Here is a 22,888-nt window from a genome sequence, read left to right as displayed (position 1 = left end):
GACATTAAATATCCGGGGTTTTGTTTTGGGCTGGCTCTAACTTAACTGGCTATGTGAATAGTCAGTGCTGGCCAGTTAAGTTAATAGCAGGCAAAAATAGGACTGCTATTTATGTAGTCCGATTTGCCCTCTAAACTTACCCAACAAGCACTTGCATATTTGCGGATATCTCGTGATATAGCCAGTTAGCCGCTAAGTGCTAATATTCAGCAGAGATAACTGGCTATCTCGTGCTGATAAGTGTTATTTAACTAGCCAGGAGCCATTCCTGGTCAGTTAAACAGTGCATAATACTGGGCCCTATGAGTACTCTCTCCAGTCAGCTACGTTCAAAGGCCATTTGTTAAACTAAAGGTGAACTGCACTCTTCTCATGAAGAATATCTCATTCTATATATTTGATCATACATTAATGCTTGGGGGTGCTTGGGGGTACTGAGTACCGGTACCTTTTCTGCTAAAATTGACCCATGTTCCTCATATTTTAATGAAAGAGCTCAGGCTCTAAGAGTGGAGGAGTGGCATAGTGGTTAGGGTGGTGGACTTTGGTCCTGAGGAACTGAGTTTGAGTCCCACTTCAGACACAGGCAGCTCCTTGTGACTCTGGGCAAGTCACTTAGCCCTCCATTTCCCCATGTAAGCTGCATTGAGCCTGCCATGAGTGGAAAAGCACAGGCTACAAATGTAACAAAAAAAAAAAAAAAAATTCAACCTTGACATCTGTAACTGGTTGCAGGGAGCCTGACCATTGTGGGGTGGGTCCCTCAGTGATCACCCCCACCCCTGAAGGGTGGCCTGGCATTTGAGTACCGGCACCTTTTTTGCTAGAAAAAAACACACTAGTACACAAGTGAGCAGCCTGCAACTTCAGCTGACAATTTGACTTCATGAATTACATTTTCTATAGGAACAAAAAAAAAAAATCATTTCCTGCAACAAAACCCAGGAAAATACAGAGAAGGCAATTTTCCACATTAGGGCCACCATGTAGCTCTAAACCAGATAAGACATCCAATTAATGTGGATTTTCTGCAGTAAAAATGTTATAGGTGCTGCTACTGAAAATCCACATATAAATTTAAATGCATTTCTTACCCATTGCCACTTGCACATATAAGTTATATGCTCGGTGTTTGAATTTTGCCTAAACATGTGACTTTTCTGTTCACTCAGAACCTGTCCTAAACCATTTCCTCCTGTTTTCACATGCAACTTGGCCAGTTTGCTAGTAACAGCTAAAGTTATACATACATTTTGCCTAGATTTTTTTTTTTTAATGAACAGGCAAGTGGTTAATGTGTTTGCTGACTAAAAAGGTGTTTTTCAATAGTGCCCTCAGAATAATCTATGACATCATGCACCAGTAACTTACCCCATTGTCATAGCAATCAGGGGCAGCTCCTTCAGCACAACATGTTTCCACCAGGGTGGTAATCTCTTTCACAATATTCATGACCTCTTCAAAGGAGCCACCTGAATACTTCCTGCTGTTCAAGATGATCGTTCTACACAACAATCAGAAAGAAAGCCTTGGTTTTTGTTTTTTAGATTTTGCTCACACCTTTTTCAGTAGTAGCTTAAGGTGAGTTACATTATTTAAAGAGGATCCACATGGAGAACTCAATAGATCCCACAGGGCAGCAAACAGAGATAAAAGAAGCGGGAAAAGTAAACCAGGCTTAACCAAAGAACTGGGACCAAACAAATAAGTAATAATAAAATCAACAAAGTTTATTAATGTTTCCTTAGAAATGACTCGACACAATGTTGTGTTTCGGCCTGGCGGCCTGCGTCAGGAGTCTTATGTCTTAAGGAAAGACTGATGGTCTAATTTTACATTTAGGTTGAAAAACAGAAGGCTTGAAATAGCAACATAAAGTTGGTCTTAAAAAAGACCGTTGTGTCAAACCGTAAGGCACTGGAATAAGTACTGAGGCAATAGTGAAGCTTCTAAGGAAACATTAATAAACTGTGTTGATTTTATTATTAATTATTTGTTTGGTCCCAGTTCTTTGGATAAGCCTGGTTTACTTTTCCCACTTCTTTTATCTCTGAGTTACATTATTTCCCTGGTCCTATGTGTCCATAATAAAAAGAGGTACGTGAGTTATTTTATCTCCCTTCAGCCACCTGTACAAATAGCAGAGGTGCAAGGTGCATGGGTGTTTTCACATGTATACTCTAAGATAGTGCAAATAGTGCTTTGTACACTGTTTTACCAAGGTAAGACTTACTGTGGGTTTCACTAACTTTCAGTACTTCACTGAGGGGTCCTTTTACTAAACTGAAAAATGGGCTGCGATAGTGTAGGCCTGTGTTTTGGGTGTGCGTAGATCCATTTTTCAGTGCGCCTGTCAAAAAAGGCCTTTTAAAATTTTTGCTGAAAATGGACGTGTGGCAAAATAAAAATTGGCGCACGTCTGTTATGGGTCTGAGACCTTACCGCCACCCATTGACTTGGCGGTAAGGTCTCATGCGTTAACTGTTCTGTAATCATCTACGCACGTAGAATGACAATTACTGCCCAGTTTCTGCCGTGCACCAGAAAATAAAATTTCCAGCACGTTTAGTGGACGCGGGTCAAAAATGAAATTACTGCACGGGCCACATGGTAGCCGGGCGGTAACTCTGAACTGACGTGTGTTGGGCACGTGTAGGCACCCACATGGCTTAGTAAAAGGGCCCCTAGGCAAGGTAGTGAATCCTGAGGTAAGGACAGGTGATATGTTGATCTTTTTTACCAGCTCCAGTTGAAACTGATGTTGTTAGTATATGACTTTAGGACTGTGGTTCAGAGCTGGGTGTTCAATAGGTTCAGGGTTCTTCTTCTTACCCATAAGGTGCCTTCTTATTTGTCTTCTGTTACAATCCCTTATACTCCATCTCATGCTCTTTGTTCTTCCGACTCTCACCGTTTGGTTCTGCCTTCTCCTAGACTGGCCCGCTATGAAACCACCAGGAAATCAGCTTATTATTTTCTAGCCCCACATCTTTGGAACAATTTGCCCTCTGAAATTAGATCGGAACTTTCACTAGTCCAGTTTAAAATGTTGTTAACAACGCATTTCTTTCAGCTAGCCTTCAATATTTCCCCTGGATAATGACCCCCACTTTAGTCTTTTTCCTGACTAACAGCACAGATGCACAAATACTAGCTTTAAATTTACCTACTATTTTAAGCTAATTTAATATTTTATGGTTGATTGATTCATTTGATTATCTTTCCTGTATGTTTTTGTAGTTCCTTTCTTGATATTTCTTTATTATATAACTTGTACACCATTTTGACTTCCAAGTAAAGATGTACGTTTGAATAAACGTACAGACATAGTTAGGGCCCTGTTTACTAAGCCACACTAGAGGTGCGTTAGCATTTTTAGTGCACGCTAACTGTGTAGATGCTCATAATATTCCTTTGCTTCAGATTCACCTTAATGATATCATTTTCAAAATATCATGGTCTAGTTTAACAGAGACCCTTTAGTAAGATCATCAGACCTGCGTAACTACCTCTCTAATGGCTAATATGAGCCAGGCATATTTCAGAGGTAGTACCGCAATCCTCATCGATCCTTACTTCTAGCTTATTTTTCAAAATTTTTTTTTTACTTTCATTATTTATCATTCTGCTTAATATCTATTTAAGCACTTAGCTTTAAGCTTTTAAGCTTCAGTTAACATGCATGATGGAGACTCAGATTCACCGACATAGATCCATGTTCCGCAATGCGCTGTATCAAGGCAGTCTCCTGTTTTTCTCAAGGCGGGTTTTCAAAGATTACTAAAGGGTTTCTGTTAAACTAGACCATGATATTTTGAAAATGATATCATTAAGGTGAATCTGAAGCTGGGTATAATGAGAAAACTGATTGAATTACTCCCTTCACCAGTATAAACTTACGTATATATGCCTAGGGAATAAATAATATTCATATGGTCATCTACATGGTCAGCACGCACTAATTTTTAGCACATGCTAAAAACACTAGCGTACCTTAGAAAACATGGCCCTTAAGTTGGACTATTGTAGTGCACTGTACTTGGGTGTCTCAGTCTCATGTTGTTAGGCAGTGCAGGTTATACAAAATGCAGTGGCATGACTTATTTCTGAGCATATTGGAGCAGTGACAAGCAGGATCCATTGTAAAGTAACGACTCCTATCCATCAAGCCATTTATGGGACAGCAGCTTGGTACTTTATGCAGATTTTGAAAGTGTACCAGCCGTCATGCTCATTGCAGTCTGCGGATACAAAATGTTTAAAGGTTTTACCTCTAGGGAAGATACAATATGCTTTTTAATTGTAGCTCCACTCTTGTGGAATCGTTTGCCTGGATATCTTTGTCTTTGCAAGAATTTAGGGCAGTTTAAAACATTTTTAAAGACCCATTTGTTTTTTTTTTTTTTTGGCATACCTTAGGGGCCGAAGCAGAGTGTTGGCACAGTCATATGAGACATTTCAGCATGCTCCTTTATCTGCTCTGATGTATATTGTTTTGATATGTGCATTTTTTAAAATTAATGTTTTATTTATTGATTGCATTTGTACCCCATATTTTCCCACCTATTTGCAGGATCAATGTGGCTTACATAGTACCGTCAAGGCGTTTGCTCAGTTGGTTAATAGCAGATACAAGGCTGTATTTTGATCGTATGAGTTATAAGTGGAGGGTCGCAAAGGATGAAGATTGCATGTTGTCCATTCCGATTATAGTCATGTTGTGTTGCTTGGGTGAAGAGGTTTACTTGGGGTCATTGCGGTAGGCCATTTTGAAGAAGTTGGTTTTTTAGTGATTTCCTGAAGTGCAGATGGTCATGTGTTGTTTTCAGAGCTTTTGGGAGGCCATTCCATACTTTTGCGCTTATGTAGGAGAAGTACTCTGCTTAGTCTTTAGGCAGAGTATAACTTAATAAAATAAATAGATGTTCGCTTCACTGTGGCTGGGAATATCACATGTTCCCAGTTTCAGCAGTGCAAAGATAGTGGGCCCCAAATCAGGCTGGTGACTAAAAAAAAAAGAGCCCCCCCCCAGACTGACTCCCCCTATTCCTAATCAATTTTCAAATAAGAGATCCCCCTCCAACCCACTTTCCAGCCTGATCCAGTTTGAATTAAAAGCCCTCCTTTATCTACAGTCTCCTAATTGGTGGTGAGGGCAGAAGTGAATCCTGCGCATTCCTGCCTAATGGTTCCCTTTTGCCAGGGCTATTTACTAAGCTGATCTGTGGCAATAGTGTGTGTTAAAGAGCAATTCACTCTTGTTAATATGCTATAACACACATACAAAATGATCTATAGTCTTCACCGGAATATTTTTTTCATTTAAGCCCCTACTCTCTAAACTGTGTGATGTGTATAACGTAGTTTTTAATGTGCATTAGTTGCTAACACAGAGCACAAAAAGCAGAGGCTGCAAGCACAAAAGTTCTTTTCAATGTTGACTTTTCAAGTTATATATGGAAATTCAGTGGTGCTACCCAAACAGATATCGGACGATATTCAGCTGGCAACGGCCAGCATTTTTACGTGCGCTGCTGGCTGTATTCCGGAATATTCAAAGCTGGGCCATGTCCGGGCATCTGCATTGAATATTTGGTTACATGTTGGCCACTAAAACTTATACAGTTAAGTGCAATATTGAACCCTTAAATGCATAAGTTGAACCACCCAATTTAAGAGGCTATCATATGTGGTTTAGGGCTGAATATCAGTCGTTAATCGCATAAGTGCCAAATCCATCCAAGGAACGGCCACAAGTTAGCCGGTTTCAGCTCAGACGCTAACCATAAATATTCAGCGGCATTGTGCTGCTGAATATTTATGGTTAGCTACAGATAAGCAATTTAAACAGCCAGCAGCCTCTCTGAGCCTTTTAAATTGCTTTGAATATTATGGTTTTGAATATACATATGATTTGAAACCTTTCAAATTATATGTTGACTGTGTGGCTGAATATTGACCTCCATATATAACATTTGAGTAAAAAGATAAGTAAAAATGTTACTTCAGAATTTGTTCAAGGTTCTTCTCTTAGTAAACAGGGTTATTTCTTCGCGTTCTCCTATCTCTCTAATTTGCTGATTCCCAGTCTTTCCAGTCGCTCATCTCTCCTCCAGTATATTAATCAGCTTTCCTTACCATCCCCTGCCAATATCTAACTACCTTTCCCTCTATTTTTGGATTGCCTCGCCTCTTTCCCTAAGAGGTGAGGCCTGTATGTGCCGTTTCAAAGCGGTCTCAAAACGTTCTTATTCAACCGGGCATTAGGGAAGCAGTAGTGCTCTGTCTGAGTTTACACTGGGGTTGAGGGCACCAGCTACTGATGCCTCCTCTACCTGCTCTGTCTTTTTAGTTTGTAATTTGTAAACCTTGGTGTTGTATCCCAGGATCAAAAGGCAGAATATCAAACCTCTGAATAAACAAAACTATACTAAACAAGGAATTTCTTTAGTTTTTGATGTGAATCCTGAGTAAGTCCCCATAGAAAGTTAGCGGCTGTGTAAATTCACCCAAAGAGAAGCAAGAGCTATATTTCCTACATTTTCATTTATTTATCAAATCAGTCTAGTTGTTTGCATATTGCCCCGTTAACATGCTTGTAGTATTCAAGTAAATTGGTTGTGAACACTAGGTGGCACTAAAGTGAAACTTTAAGAAAGCAAGAAAGCAAAGATTGGACATTGCCAAGAGTTATCCTTCTAGTGCCAGCAAACTGTAAAAAAAAAAAAAAAAAAAGAGAGAGAGACACTAACAGGCTTATTTTTGAAAGAGAAGGATGCCCATCTTTTGACACAAATCGCAAGATGGGCATCCTTCTCCCAGGGTCGCCCAACTCGGCATAATCGAAAGCCGATTTTGGGCGTCTCCAACTGCTTTCCGTCGTGGGGACGACCAGAGTTCCCGGGGGCGTGTTGGAAGCGTAGCGAAGGCGGGACTTGGGCATGCCTAACACATGGGCGTCCTCGACCCATAATGGAAAAAAGAAGGGCGTCCCTGACGAGAACATGGCCGACTTTACTTGGTCCCTTTTTCTTATGACCAAGCCTCAAAAAGGTGCCCGAACTGACCAGATGACCACTGGAGGGAATCGGGGATGACCTCCCCTGACTCCCCCAGTGGTCACTAACCCCCTCCCACCCTCAAAAAAGACTTTAAAAATCTTTTGTGCCAGCCTCTATGCCAACCTCAAATGTCATACTCAGGTCCCTCGCAGCAGTATGCAGGTCCCTGGAGCAGTTTTAATGGGTGCAGTGCACTTCAGGCAGGCGGACCCAGGCCCATCCCCCCCTACCTGTTACACGTGGTGGCAAAATGTGAGCCCTTCAAAACCCACTGTACCCACATCTAGGTGCCCCCCTTTACCCTTAAGGGCTATGGTACTGGTGTACAGTTGTGGGTAGTGGGTTTTGGTGGGCTCAGCACACAAGGTAAGGGAGCTATGCACCTGGGAGCAATTTCTTTGAAGTCCACTGCAGTGCCCCCTAGGGTGCCCGGTTGATGTCCTGGCATGTGAGGAGGACCAGTGCACTACGAATGCTGGCTCCTCCCATGACCAAATGGCTTGGATTTGGTCATTTCTGAGATGGGTGTGTGGCAAAATAAAAATTGACATGCATCCATTTTGGGCCTGAGACTTTACTGCCACCCATTGACTTAGTGGTAAAGTCTCACGCATTAACCGGGTGGTAATTGTCAGAATGCGTACACTGCCGATTACCACACGGTTAGCACCGCATGCCAGAAATTTTCCGCCCAGGCCTCGCGGTAGCTGGGCGGTAGTTCCAAATTGGCACGCATTGGCACACATAGGCGCCTACGCGGCTTAATAAAAGGGCCCCTAGAAGCTGTATGTAGAACCCGATAAATTATGAAAACATGAAACATGATTTTGTGGACACCACCGAATAGCAAGGATCTAATGTATGCACATTAGAAATGAATTCTTGAATTTCAGATAACTGCCCGATATTTATGAGATAGAGACCAATTAAATTGTGCTGGTCAGCTAAGGAGCCAATATTCAGAGTCACTTAATTGAACGATGCCACTAAATATTTGTTAGTCCGACCACCAGAGTTATGCAGAACCAGGCGATATTGAGTGCCATTGCCCACATAGCGATCTGCATGTGTTGGATGGCATAAAAAGCAGTGGTGTAGCTACGTGGTGCTACGGGAGCCTGGCCCCCCCCAAAAAAAATTTTGCTCTGGGTCCCTGGTTTGGCTGTCGGGGGTCCCTAACCCCTGCCAGTTGAAGCCTTCGTCCAGTGCTGGTCTCCGGCGCCGCTGCATTAACTGCCCTGCTCTCTCTTCCCCTCACGTCCAGCACGCTCCTTTTAGTGAAATTCTCAGTTTCACTAAAAGAAGCGTGCCGGATGTGAGGGGAAGAGAGAGCAGGGCAGGCAATGCCGCGGTGGTGCAGCACCGGAGACCAGCGCTGGATGGAGGCTTCAGCTGGCAAGGGTTGGGAACCCCCCGCCAGCCAAGGTATTTGTGGCAGCAGTGCTTCAGCTGGTGGGGGTTGGGGATCCCTGCCAGCCAGGATATTACAGTGGTGGCAGTGGGTGGGGAGCGGCAGGGTGGCGAGGCGGCAGAGGGTTGCAGCAAGGTGGTGGAGGAGGGCGGTGGTGGGGTGGTGGACCAAAATGTGCCCCCTACCTTGGGTTCTGGCCCACTCCCACCTCGAGGTCTTGCTAGGCCCATGATAAAAAGCAGTCCTAACTATGCCTGGGTAGCTATGCTTGTGGCACTGAGAATATCAGTCATACCTGCATAGCTTCTGAGCACTGCCAAAGACCTAGACAGTTAATACTGGTGTCTGCAGAGGGCCTGCAACTGAATATCCAGGTCTAATTTAGCCATCAGATGGGCTGCATTAAAGAAATGCTGACTGCTACAGGCTGAATAATGAATTGAGAACTTTTAAGCTTTCAAATTAAGATGAATTTTCAGCTGAAAACTTGGCTGAGTAGAGGGCACAAACCAGAAGCCTGAATTTACGAACTCTGCATCTTTTGAATATCAGAGCCTATAGCATTAAAAGTCAAAGGAAAACACTTTTTGCAGGCTCTCTTATTCACTGAGGGGCCCTTTTACTGAGCTGTGGTAAAATGGGCCTTGTGCTAGCGGCGGCGGCAGCCATTTTTGCCATGCACCAGGGCCCCTTTTACCGTAATGAGTGAAAATGAAATGACCATGTGGCTATTTCAGAGGGAGCATTTACTGTCATTCATTGAGGTGGCGGTAAGGGCTCCAGCACTAACCTGGTGGTAAGTGGGCAGCATGTGGCACTACCCAATTACTGCTGGGTAACCCCTTACGATAATATTTTTCCCTGATTGCTGCTAGCACCGGAAATGGCACGCATTGGGGCGGAACTGCTGCTGGTACCTGCGTTGGTCCGGTGGTAGTTCCAGGTTGCCATGCAGGAAGCCCGTTGCCACGCAGCAATCCTTTAGTAAAAGGGCCCCTGAAAACACTAAGTTCTATGTGCCGATGTTTACACCCTTTTCACACGTAAAGGCTGATTTATGTATATAGAAGGCCTCAGATAAAACTAGGCCACACCTAACAGTATGGTTGGTGCAAGCAGGCAGCTATTTGTAGAGAAGACATGCTCAGGGGAGTGATTTGCGTAGACCAAGGATGGCAGGTTCAGGATTTACACTTTTATAACAACTAAATGTACGCATGCAATTTGAGGAGGAGCTGATTCTATAAAGGAATGTAGGCGCGTACTTTTCTTTATGAAATACTGGCAAAGATGCTTAAATATGTACATAACAATTGAGTGCAAGCATTTACGCCAGCCACAGTATTCTATACATTATTCCCTGAATTCTATATAATGCGCTGAGATTTCCATGTGAAAATTGAAGCATATTCCATAACAATGCGCATAATTTAATTGACTAACAAGCCAGTCGGCGCTGATAATTGCCAATTAAAAGCAATTGACACTAATCGGCATTAATTAGAATTTACGCGCAGAACTGTGTAAGTGTATTTTATAATGTGCTGCATGTAAATTCAATGGCACATTGAAAAAGTGGGAGTGGCCATGGGCATGGAATGGGCGGGTAGTGGACATTTCTAAAATCTATGCGCATTGTTATAGAATACACCCGGTCCGCGCCTAATTTAGGCATCTGCATTTATGCTAGGTTTTACTTGCCATAACTGCCTGTGAGTAAATTTAGTTACACGGACTGGTGCTCAGAGTATTCTATAAACTATGGAAATTTAGGTTTATACTATAAAGTACACTTAAATTAAGACATACTTTATAGAATGTGCTCAGGCGAATTTCATTTTGGCGCCAACTTTTTAGGCATGATATATAGAATCTAGTCCTATGGGGGAGAATTCTATAAATAACACCTAAAATAATCAGCGCTGAAAATAAAACACATAGTGATATTCTATAAACTGCACATAAAGTTATAGAATAGTTTTTAAGCCCAGGAATCACATCTATATTTAGACGTGGCCATTTGTACCAAAGAAAACATAGTGCAAATGCCTGCACCTTTATTTATAACTCCTATTAAAGAAGCACCGATAAATATTAATAAAGGAGGAGACAAAAAAGTCCACAATAATAACAAGCCCAGCTCCAATCGATATATCTTATCAGCAGACACTTTAAACTTCAATTATAGGAATACTGTTGGATCTGTCATATGCGCACATTTCAACCTTTAGGTTTCGATATGTCTCCTGTATGATTTTATATGCATTCTATAATGAAGGCTGGAGAAGAAGTTAAACTAAGAAGATAAGCCAAGTATTTGCTACATTATATATTGATGAAGAAAATGAAAATGAAAAAAATATATAGTGCGATGAACATTACATGTGCTTTCTTATTCATGCCAGGCTCAAAATAAGTTAGCCTAAAGGTTGAAGCATGCGCATCTGACGGATTCAACAGTATTCCTATAATTGAAGTTTAAAGTGTCTGTTGATAAAACATATCTATTGGAGCTGGGCTTGTTATTATTGTGCAGCTATATTTAGGCACGAAGCCCTCTTATTCTATAATTATGTGCGGAACTAAAAGTCACGCCCCCGATCCACCCCAATCTGCCCATGGCCCTTACATTTCCATGCTCCCTTTTCTGACTCGTGCCTGAATTTACATGTGTACATGTTAATTAAATTTAAGGAATGCCAATAATTGCTCAGAAAAAGGCCAATTATTGGCGCTAATTAGCTTGTTAGTCAATTAAAATGTGTGCGCACATAGGGCACACACCTAAATGTGCAAGTGCATTTTTAGCACTTTTTATAGAATTAAGGGGTATGTGTGTAAGTGAGAATCCCAGTCAGGCTCTGTCCATGTCTATGCCTCCCACCTCCTGAAGGAAAAGTCCATAGTCTGTTAATGAGATGGACATGGAGTAAGCCACTGCTTGTTCTGGGATTGGTAGCATGGAATGTTGCTACTATTTGGGTTTCTGCCAGGTTCTTGTGACCTGGATTGGCCACTGTTGGAAAAAGGATACTGGGCTAGATGGACCATTGGTCTGACCAGTATAGCTATTCTTAGGTTCTTAAATATATCCTATGTAAGTTAACAGTTATTTATTGATAACTCTAAGCAAGCCAACTGCTCTGTAGTTCAATACATACTTGCTCTTTGAATGAAGTTCAAAAAGGTATTTGCAAAAAAAAAAAAAAAAAAAAATCAGGTGATATTCAATTTACTTACAAGGAACTAAATTTCTCTTTTCCCAGAAAGTTCCATTCTTGGCATACTTTGTCTCTTTGATATGCTCTACCTGTAAAGCAAACAGAAAATGTAATTTTTATAATTTTTATTTACACTGTACTCTGATGTGCAATATATATGGCAATTTAAACTATTGCTGTTCTTATAAATTCACAAGTTGAGTTTGAGTATAGCAAGGGTACAGTAAGGCTTCAAAAATATCCCGCATCTTGCAGTAGATTCTGGCTTAACATAATTCCACAGAACAGCCAGTATCTCCCATTTAAGACATTGAATGTCAGCACCAATGTTTGCTGGACTTCTCATTCCCAGAGAAATACTAGTCAAAACTGTTGATATTCATACTGAACAGGCACAATCCTCTCCTTGATTAAAGCCACTTAATATAGGAGTCCAGGACTTACTACTGCCAGTAAAGTGGCTGGTGGCCCTCAGACAATCTTTCACACCACTACTACTACTACTACTACTACTACTACTACTACTACTATTTGACATTTATAAAGCACTACTAGGGTTACGCAGCGCTGTACAATTTAACTTAGAAGGACAGTCCCTGCTCAAAGAGCTTACAATCTAAAGGACAAATGTACAGTCAGTCAAGTAGGGGTAGTCAAATTGGGGCAGTCTAGATTTCGTGCAAGGTATAAAGGTTAGGTGCCGAAAGCAACATTGAAGAGGTGGGCTTTGAGTAAGGATTTGAAGATGGGTAGGGAGGGGGCTTGGCATAAGGGCTCAAGAAGTTTATTCCAAGCATAGGGAGAGGCGAGGCAGAATGGGCGGAGCCTGGAGTTGGCGGTGGTGGAGAAGGGTACTGAGAGGAAGGATTTGTCCTGTGAGCGGAGGTTTCTGGCGGGAAAGTAAGGGGAGATGAGGGTGGAGAGGTAATGAGGGGCTGCAGACTGAGTGCATTTGTAGGTAAGAAGGAGAAGCTTGAACTGTATGTGATATTTGATCGGAAGCCAGTGAAGTGACCTGAGGAGAGGGGTGATATGAGTATATCGGTTCAGGCGGAATAAAAGATGTGCAGCAGAGTTCTGAACGGATTGAAGGGGGGATAGATGGTTAAGTGGGAGGCCAGTGAGAAGTAGGTTGCAGTAGTCAAGGCGAGAGGTGATGAGAGCGTGCATGAGAGTTCGGGTGGTGTGCTCAGAGAGGAAAGGGCGAATTTTGCTGATGTTAAAGAGGAAGAAGCGACAGGTCTTGGCTGTCTGCTGGATATGCGCAGAGAAGGAGAGGGAGGAGTCAAAGATGACTCCGAGGTTGCAGGCGGATGAGACGGGGAGGATGAGGGTGTTATCAACTGAGATTGAGAGCGGAGGAAGAGGAGAAGTGGGTTTTGGTGGAAAGACGATAAGCTCGGTCTTGGCCATGCTCAGTTTCAGGTGGCGGTTGTACATCCATGCAGCAATATCGGATAAGCAGGCCGATACCTTGGCCTGGGTCTCCACGGTGATGTCTGGTGTGGAGAGATACAGCTGGGTGTCATCAGCGTAAAGATGATACTGGAAACCATAAGATGAGATCAGTGAGCCCAAGGAAGAAGTGTAGATTGAAAAAAGAAGGGGTCCAAGGACAGATCCCTGGGGAACTCCAACAGAGAGCAGGATGGGGGTGAAGGAAGATCCACGAGAGTGTACTCTGAAGGTTCGGTGGGAGAGATAGGAGGAGAACCAGGAGAGGACAGAGCCCTGGAACCCAAATGAGGACAGTGTGGCAAGAAGTAAATCAAGATTGACAGTGTCAAAAGCGGCGGATAGATCGAGGAGGATGAGGATGGAGTAGTGGCCTCTGGATTTGGCAAGGAACAGGTCATTACAGACTTTAGAAAGTGCTGTTTCTGTTGAGTGTAGAGGGCGAAAACCGGATTGAAGCTGTTCGAGGATGGCCTGAGAGGAGAGAAAATCAAGAAAGCGGCTGTGAACGGCGCGCTCAAGTATTTTGGAGAGGAAGGGTAGGAGGGAGATGGGGCGGTAGTTGGAGGGACAGGTAGGGTCAAGTGATGGTTTTTTGAGGAGAGGTGTGACTACGGCATGCTTGAAGGTGACAGGGACGGTTGCAGTGGAGAGAGAGAGGTTGAGGATATGACAGATGGAGGGGGTGACAGTCTGAGAGATGGTGTTCAGTAAGTTGGTGGGGATGGGATCAGAGGAACAAATGGTGCATTTCGAGGAGGAAAAAAGGCGGGCGGTTTCCTCCTCGGTGATATCAGGAAAGGAGGATAAAGAGGCCAGGGTTGGTTGTTTGAGGGAGAGGGTTGAAGGGTGAAGGGGAGGAGGAGGCTTGGTAGTGAACTCAAGGTTGATCTTTTGCACCTTGTCACGGAAGTAGTCAGCCAGTGATTGAGGAGATAGTGAGGGGGGTGGGGGATGGGAGCGGAGGGCACTTTGAGGAGGGAGTTAGGGTGGTGAAGAGACGACGAGGGTTGGAGCTGAGAGAATTGGTCAATTGAGTGTAGTAGTCCTGTTTGGCAAGGAATAGGGAGGACTGGAAGGAGGATAGCATGAATTTGTAATGAAGGAAATCTGAATAGGTGCGAGATTTCCTCCAGAGGCGTTCAGTACATCGGGTGCAGGAGCGAAGGTAACGGATGCAAGGGGTCAGCCAGGGCTGGGGATTAGTACACCTTGTGGGATGGGAGACGGATGGTGCGAGGGTGTCCAGAGCAGAGGAGAGAGTGGCATTGTAAGCGGAGACAGCCTTGTCGACAGACTCGGAGGACATGATGGAGGGGAGGAGATTAGAAATACTAGAGGATAAGGCGGGAGGGTCAATAGCCTGGAGATTCCTGGAAGTAGTGGTTAATGTTGGGCGGGGCTGAGGGGGGTGAAGAAGTGTGAAGGTGATCAGGTGATGATCAGAGAGAGGAAGGGCTGAGGCGTGGAAATTGGAGGGTGAGCCGGAAGAGGAGAGGACGAGGTCTAGACAATGGCCATTTTGGTGAGTAGGGGTGGTTGAGCACAGCTGGAGGTTGAAGGAGGATGTTAGAGTGAGGAACTGAGACGCGTGAGAGTTGGATGGGTCATCAGCATGTATGTTAAAGTCTCCGAGAATGAGGGACGGAGATGAGGGATCAAGAAAAACAGAAAGCCAGGCATTGAAGTCAGTGAGCAAGGAAGAGAGAGATTTATCAGGGGGGCGGTAAATGACTGCCACTCTGAGTGGCAACGGGTAGAATAGACGGATGGCGTGAGCTTCAAAGGATGAGAAGCAGTGAGATTGCGGTAGGAGGAGGGGTTGGAAACTACAGGAGGGCGAGAGTAGTAACCCGACGCCTCCACCGCGGCCAATTGGACGGGGAGTGTGGGAGAAGAGATAACCTCCATGGCATAGGGCCGCGACTGAGGCAGAGTCATAAGGGGAGAGCCAGGTTTCAGTTAGGGTGAGCAGTTGAAGGGAGTGAGAGATGAAGAGATCGTGGGTGAAGGGAAGTTTGTTGCAGACCGATCGGGCATTCCACAGGGCACATGAGAAGGGGAGGGAAGAGGGGGGGGAGGAGGGAAATAGAGATGAGATTGGAGACATCCCGGAATCGTTTGCATGGATAGGATGAGGACAGGTGGGGGGGACCTGAATTGGGATTGATGTCTCCCGCGGATAGCAGGAGGAGGAGCAAAAGAGTGCGGAGGAGGGTGGGGGAGGTAGGGCGATGAAGGCGGCGAAGAAGGGATGCACTTAGGAGGAATGGGGATGGGTTAATGACAGGAAGGAAGTGTTGAAAGTTGAGAGCTAGGAAGGAAGAGGGGGACAAGAGAGATGGTGAGGTGGTGAGGGACGGGGGTGAATAGGGTATTGCAGTAGTGAGTAGGACTGGAGAGGACATGGGTGGGCAGTGAGTTTCAGCGGTAGACAGCGGTAGGGGGAGGGGAAAAAGATTAGGAAGGGATAGGGCAAGGAAGAGAATGTGTACAGGGGCCATAAGTAGTGACTGAGGCAGGTAGGTTGGTAGATGGGCTGAGAAGAAGTTGATGGGCTGGCGAGCAGGTAAGTCAATGGGCTGACAAGTTAGCAGGCAGGGAGGCAGGCAGGTAGGTTGGTAGATGGGTAGATGGGCTGAGATAGATGGTAGGTGGGCAGAGAAGCAGGCAAGTTGAAGGGCTGATAGCAGGCAGGTTGGTTGATTGACTAGCAGGCAGGCAGGCAGGAACAGCTGAGTGCGGTGGAGAGCTCAGCAGCAGGACTGGAACAAGCTGGAATAATTTGGAGGTTGGTTGATTGGCTAGTAGGCAGGCATGAACAGGTGAGTGCGGTGGAGAGCACAGCAGCAGGACTGGAACAAGCTGGAATAGTTTGGAGCAGAAGAGAGCAGGGCAGCAGGATTGGAACAAGCTGGATCAGGCGGACTGGAACAAGCTGGATCAGGCGGACTGGAACAAGCTGGAGCAGACGGACTGGAATGAGCTGGATTAGGTGGACTGGAACAAGTTGGATCAGGCGGACTGGAACAAGCAGGAGCAGATGAACTGGGACAAGCAGTGAGAAGCTGGATCAGGCGGACTGGAACAAGCAGGGAGAAGCTGGATCAGGCGGACAGGAACAAGCTGGAGCAGAAGGGCTGGAACAAGCTACCCCTAGACAGCCGTCATCCATAAACAAGCATGTAAGCAAGGAATCCAATTAGCTTGGTCTCTGTTTCCCAGTGCAGCCGTCATCCAGTACACTCAAGCAATGAATTCAAATCCCAGCAATGTAGTATGCTGTAGCAAGGACGCCCACATGGTCAGTCTCTGTCTCCATTACCCAGGCAGCCATCATTCATTTCATTCAAGGACAAGGCTTGCATTCGTATGAGTTCCTATAAGGCCCTCAGAGCTGGGAGGTTGTGTCCGGGTGGGTCTCCTGGTACTCCTGATCTGTCTGGGAGGCCCGCGGGCCGAGTGCGTCTCTCTCCTCCTCCTTCTATCGATCCACGTGTCCGGCGGCCGGCGTCTCCGCCGCTTCACTCCTCCCGGGCGCAGCGAGGCTCTGGTGGTCACTTAGTGCACAGGACCCGAGCCAAGGGAGTACAAACCTTGCGATGGTCCCTCACAAAGGCCGCCGGTTGGCGAGGTTGGTCGATCCTGACGCGGCTGGACTCAATCCGGTCGGGGATGAGTTGTGGCCACGAGGTAGGCAGACCATCACGATCAGCCTCGGGCTCGTTCACCCATACTGGAATCCAGTGAGGCTGTCGCGGACCAGCCGTCCCTCAGTCAGTTCTGATCCAACTCCGGACCGTTCCGGTCCAGTCAAGGATGGAACAGGTAGGTCCAGGTAGGTCTTTTCCCCGGAGCCTCAGGAGCTCGCCATGGAGCTCTTTACCTGTCGGCCATCTTGACTATCAGCTGTGTTAATTTATGAGGCACTGTGACAAATAAAGGCCTTGGGTCCCATCTTATCTTAATAGATCCAGACTACAAACCAGATTTCTGAAATCAGACACAAACCAGACTTCTCTCCCTGCCATTTGACGCTGACCTGACACACATCACCTTAGTCAGCACAGTAAATTATGCTTGTATCAGTGCTCAGGGCTTGTGTGTGTGAGAGACTGGAAGATGTGCCAGCCATTTTATGAACTGGCCCCAAGTGATGGTGTAGTCTGACTAGATTATTACTTGTAAATTGGTGATTCAGAGCTGAACATCCTGTCTAGTGGGTCAGAGGAACTGCCAGGTTATTTTTTTACGGCCACCTCATTCAAGTCTTTGCTGACTTAACAACTAGTTTGATTGATTGACTTTATATACCGCTGAACACAGCCAAAGTTTTAAAAGTTCACAATAAAAATGCACAGAAAGGCAAAGTAATACAAAATACAATACAGGACAATGGTTAAGAATGTAAATGCTGATACGCAAGAAGTATTCAATCCATAGCTCTTCTCAAATAAGAACGTTTTCAATGTTTTATGGAATAGCAGATAAGTAGAAATGGAGGAGTTGCCTGAGAACATGGAGAACTGGGTTCAATTCCCACTACATCAACTGTGACCCTGGGCAAGTCACTTAATCCTTCATTGCCCCAGGTACAAGCAGCTTAGATTGTGAGTCATACTAGGGACAGAGAAATATCTGCATTTAATATACGCAAACTGCTTTGGTTGTACCACCAAAAAGTGTCATGTCAAATCCATGGCCTTTACTGAACTGGAAGTGAGTTCCGTAATAATGGTCCGTCATTTCAAAATACCCTTTTCCTAGTAGTTGTCAATTTAATGAAACACAAAGATGGCAAATGAATCATACATATCTGAAAAGAACATTGAGACATGCATTTTTACAACTGGTCTCTTCCATCTTAAGTAGAGGAGTGTGGTAGCCGTGTTAGTCCACTCTTAAGGTTATCAATAGAAATCAAACAAAATAAAACATGGAAAAGAAAATAAGATGATACCTTTTTTATTGGACATAACTTAATACATTTCTTGATTAGCTTTCGAAGGTTGCCCTTCTTCATCAGATCGGAAATAAGCAAATGTGCTAGCTGACAGTGTATATAAGTGAAAACATTCAAGCATTACTATGACAGTCTGACAGGGTGGGAGGATGGGGGTGGGTCGGAGGTATGCATGGGGACATCAAAGCATATCATTGATATTCTCACCTATCCACACCCACCTCACGTGCTAAGGTTAGCGCTGGCCACTTTTTGGCATACCTTTGTAAAAGAACCCAATAGTTCTTAATATCTAATGCTATTAGATATTTTACAGTTACAGTTTATACAACCAATACATTCTTAGTTTTCGATTGGTGATGTACAGCAATTGATTTATGGTTTTGTTTTTTTCTCAGATTATTGTAATGTTCAGCACTTAGATCAGTCAAAAGGGGTTATTGTCTCAGCTGCAGTTGTTACAAAATACAGTGCCTAGAGTTGTTTTAGCTATATCTAAGTATAACATGGATATCCCATTATATAGGTCTTTGCACTGGTTACATATTATTGCATGTATTGAGTTTAAAGTTCTTTGTTTTGTTTTTCGGATTTTTAATAGTCGGTGTCCACTTTATTTAGGGCTCTGTTTACTAAGCTGTGTAAAGGGCACGCTAGCATTTTTAGCATGGGCAAATGATTAGCATGCACTAAATGCTAAATCACCCATAGGAACATATGGGTGACTAGCATTTATTGCGCGCTAATTTTAGCGCATGCTAAAAATGCTAGTGCACCTTAGTAAACAGGGCCCTTTATTTATTTATTGCATTTGTATCCCACATTTTCCCACCTATTTGCAGGCTCAATGTGGCTTACAGAGGTCTGTTATGGTAAGGCCATACCAGGATGTCAGATACAATTATTGATGCAAAGAGATTAAGGATGGAAAGAAGTATTAATAAAATAGGCATAGAAAGATGATATTCGGATTAGAGTGGATTGGTGATGTGGTATAGTTGAGCTATGGGGTCTCTTTGTAGGCCTTATTGAAGAGGTACATCTTCAGGGATTTGCGAAAGTTGGATATTTCATTGATTGCTTTCAGGTTAGCTGGAAGTACGTTCCACAACTGCGTACTCATATAGGAGAAGGAGGTCGCGTGAACAAATTTGTATTTTAGACCTTTACAACTGGGGAAGTGTAGATTAAGAAATTTTTGGGATGATCTTTTGGCATTTCTGGAAGGCAGGTCCACGAGGTTTAGCATGTAGGACGGGGCGTCTCCGTGGATGATTTTGTGTACTATTGTGCAGATTTTGAACATGGTCCGTTCCTTAAGTGGGAGCCAGTGGAGTTTCTCTCTTAAGGGTTTTGCACTTTCATATTTTGGTTTTCCAAAAATGAGTCTGGCAGCGGTGTTTTGGGCTGTTTGTAGTTTCTTAATGGTCTGTTCTTTGCAGCCAGCATACAGTGCATTGCTGTAGTCCAGGTGACTTATTACCATTGATTGTATCAGGATACGAAAGATGGATCATGAGTGCAATCTAGGCCTGAACGATGGTTTCATTCAAACAAATTAGGTTTGTCATTAGTTGCTCAGTTATGCTTATCAACTTCTCATTAAAAAATATTCATTACTGTAGCACCCAGTCTATGGAATTCATTTTGCTTTGACCTTAGTTGTGGAGGAGTGGCCTAGTGGTTAGGGTGGTGGACTTTGGTCCTGAGGAACTGAGTTCAATTCCCAGCACAGGCAGTTCCTTGTGACTCTGGGCAAGTCACTTAACCCTCCATTGCCCCATGTAAGCCGCATTGAGCCTGCCATGAGTGGGATAGCGCAGGGTACAAATATAACAGAAAAAAAAAAACTTGGATATTCCAGAAATATATACTGCAATTTATAAATTTTATATTTTGATTTAGATACATGCACTTTGTTTCAGATATTAGTGGGGCAATTTGATTTGTCTTCTAAGTATTTTATTTTTAATATTGCAACCATCTTGAGGTCTTGTTATATGACTATATAAAATAATGTATTAATATTAGTATTATTCTTGAGAAGTTTTAAATCTATTAAAGTATTAGTTTTAAAGAATTATGAAATCAATATTAATTTTGGGAGTTTAATAAGACAAATTACTCTGTTTGAACTTCTTGGGTCTCTCACTGATTAAATTTTAACTGGACACTGCATCCAGTTAAAATGTAAAGAAGAGATGAGGGAGTGTGGCTAGAAGTTACCCAGATAGAACCTTTATTAGCTGGTTAACTTTAACCAGAAATGGCTGGTAGAAAATTATTCAGCTAATTTTTGGGTATTTTGAAATAGCCAGACCTAACCAGGTATCTGCTGATAACTTGTGTGGTTATCTTTAACCAGATAAAGTAAGTCTCCATTATCCGACCTTCACTGATCCCACCATCCGGCATACCTGACAGACCCCCAGTGACATTACTGTGTCTTACTTTTCCATCAAAACTGCACCATTGTGATCTGTGACCCTACTTTTACTGCAACACAGCACCGTTATGACCCGGGGTTATCAATGTTTTTTATATTAGCCGACTATTCACTTATCCCACAACAGGTCAGGCCTGTTTATGTTGGATAATGGAGAAGTTACTGCAGCTATCAGCTGAATCTCACCCTCCCAGGTTCCTGGACTCTTTCAATCCACATTATTTAGAATAAAACATTCTAATGATGCTAATTGAACATCTGGTTGAGCACTACTCAGCATCATAAGAGTTTTCAATCTGGCTAATGGCTGCCTGAATAGAAGGCTTGTTTACATAATACATTTTCCCAGTATGCAAAGGATTATTGATTCTCTGTGGCTAATTAAACAGGGAGAGCGGATTCATTATTTCTCTTTGTCATTGTCTAAGGGCAAGACAAAGAAGCAGTTAAGTTGGGATAAGGAAATGTTGCTTATGAATTTTGAAAATAATAATAAAGTCCATGATGTGCTTTCAAATTAATGGACCTGGAATTACGATCAGCAAATAAAGACTTTCCCTCAAACTAAAATAAAACCTTGTAACTTTTTGTTGCAGGTCCAGAGGGCTCCTAGTCTTGTGTTGATGAAGTAATCAGGCTCTCTTCCCCTCTAACATCTTTGCAGTGATTCGAATCCTGAAGGCTAAGGAGAGGAACAACCTCACAACTGTCAAAGGTACACTATAGCCAGATTTTCAGAGTCCTTCAACTGCAAAGTAACAGGTTCATTTTAAATGGTCAGCGTTCCTGGATAGCCATTGTTAGCCGGTTAAAGTTGCCACTGAATACCTTCTTAAATCTAATGGTACAAAAATTGTGTAGTTAACTTTAAGGCAGTCATTTGTGGTATCAATTAGGAAGATAAATTTCGCTGCTTTGGGTAATTCTGTAAGGAAGGCACCTACATTTGCATACAAGATATGCATATAAATTAGATTACTGGCATATACACATATATGTGTGCACATACATACATATATCCCGGTATGGGATTTGCGCATGCATATGTCTCCAAAAGCGCATAGTCTGCAGGTGCAGGGCGGAACACTGGCAGCAGGTTACTGTTACGTCTGTGCTCATCTCGCCCTCTGGTGGCCAGAACTGGTGGCTGCCGTGGACCGTCACCCGTTCCAGATTTCAGCCCACTCCGGTCCGGATCTTCCAGGTTGCCGGGTTTGCTTGTGCCGTTTGAGCCTGCACAGCACCCATAGCTGCCTGGTGCTTGCAGCAGCTGAGTTCTAACTGCTTCTGGGCTTATCAGCCATCTTGGAACTGTTGGAATGTATTGTATTTTTACATGCATTGCCTGTCACCTATTATTTCTCTGTGATTACTCTGTGACCTCTGATGTGAATTACTTAGGGAGGTCACACAGCTATGTAACTTCCTGTGGGGGTTAGATGCAGCAGACACAGCACATGGAGCACATGGAGCTCATGATCTCTCCTAACCTGAGAGGATCTATGGTGGTGTGAGCATCCATTACCATCTAAGCACATGGAAGGAGCTGATAATACAAATGTATAGTAATATGTATATATAAGCCTGTCTGATTATAATCTAACTACAAACTGTGAGTAAACAGATGTTTTGTTACTTCAACTTTAAAGTGACTCAGCAGTGAATTATTCAGGGGTGAATGAGAGAGAGATGAAGAAAGAAATTAACATTTCTAAAGCTGAAGCTGTGTGTACTAAAATCTGCTAATTATTTACTACAAATAATCCAACAAAAGGGTTATGGGCCCAGGGTCCAGGAATTGAAAAAGAAGAGAAATATTACCAGGCAGAAAAAAAGGCCACATTTTTCTCTTAAGTTTTAAAGGAAAGATTCAGTCTGTCTCTCTCTCCCCCCACACAGCAGACAGAAGGCTAAGAAAATGGCTGAGGGAAGAAATTCACCATTTTTCTATTCTCTCAAGGTGCCTAAATTAACTGAGTTTAATTATCGGCAGTGGGAACTAAGATTCATATGTCTCCTTCGAGCAAAAAGATTAAATATATGCTTAGACCAAGACAGAACAGCTGAAAATATGGCTGAATGGGACAATGCAAACTATTATGTGAAGTGCATGCTTTTGGAAGCTCTCTCAGAGAAACAAGCCATATTAGTGGAGGGAAAAGATACACCAAAGGACATTTTATATAAACTGAGAACTATGTATGCAACTACATATGCAAAGCAGCAACCAATTTGGTTAGCAGAGTTGAATGAAACCAAATTAAGGGATAAAAGTAAATGTAATGATCACATTATGCATCTTATGTCTTCATTTCAAAAGTTAGAACTTTC

The 22,888-nt window shown here is 43.4% G+C and overlaps 1 protein-coding gene across 1 annotated transcript in view; it reads right to left on the bottom strand.

The window, feature by feature from the left end:
- The window catches only part of GC (GC vitamin D binding protein), a 148,397-nt gene that overhangs the window by 52,515 nt on the left and 72,994 nt on the right, over window positions 1-22,888 (bottom strand). Inside the window, exons 2-3 of the mRNA XM_030190630.1 lie at window positions 11,713-11,782; window positions 1,372-1,504 (exon numbers count right to left, since the gene is read on the bottom strand). Of these exons, the coding sequence (XP_030046490.1) occupies window positions 1,372-1,504; window positions 11,713-11,782 (203 nt within the window). The remainder of the gene's footprint in view (window positions 1-1,371; window positions 1,505-11,712; window positions 11,783-22,888) is intronic.

The sequence above is a fragment of the Microcaecilia unicolor genome, chromosome 2 (assembly GCF_901765095.1).
Source record: "Microcaecilia unicolor chromosome 2, aMicUni1.1, whole genome shotgun sequence".
NCBI lineage: Eukaryota > Metazoa > Chordata > Amphibia > Gymnophiona > Siphonopidae > Microcaecilia > Microcaecilia unicolor.
The sequence above is the reverse complement of the archived record's forward strand: the minus strand, read 5'-3'. Positions and strand labels throughout refer to the sequence as shown.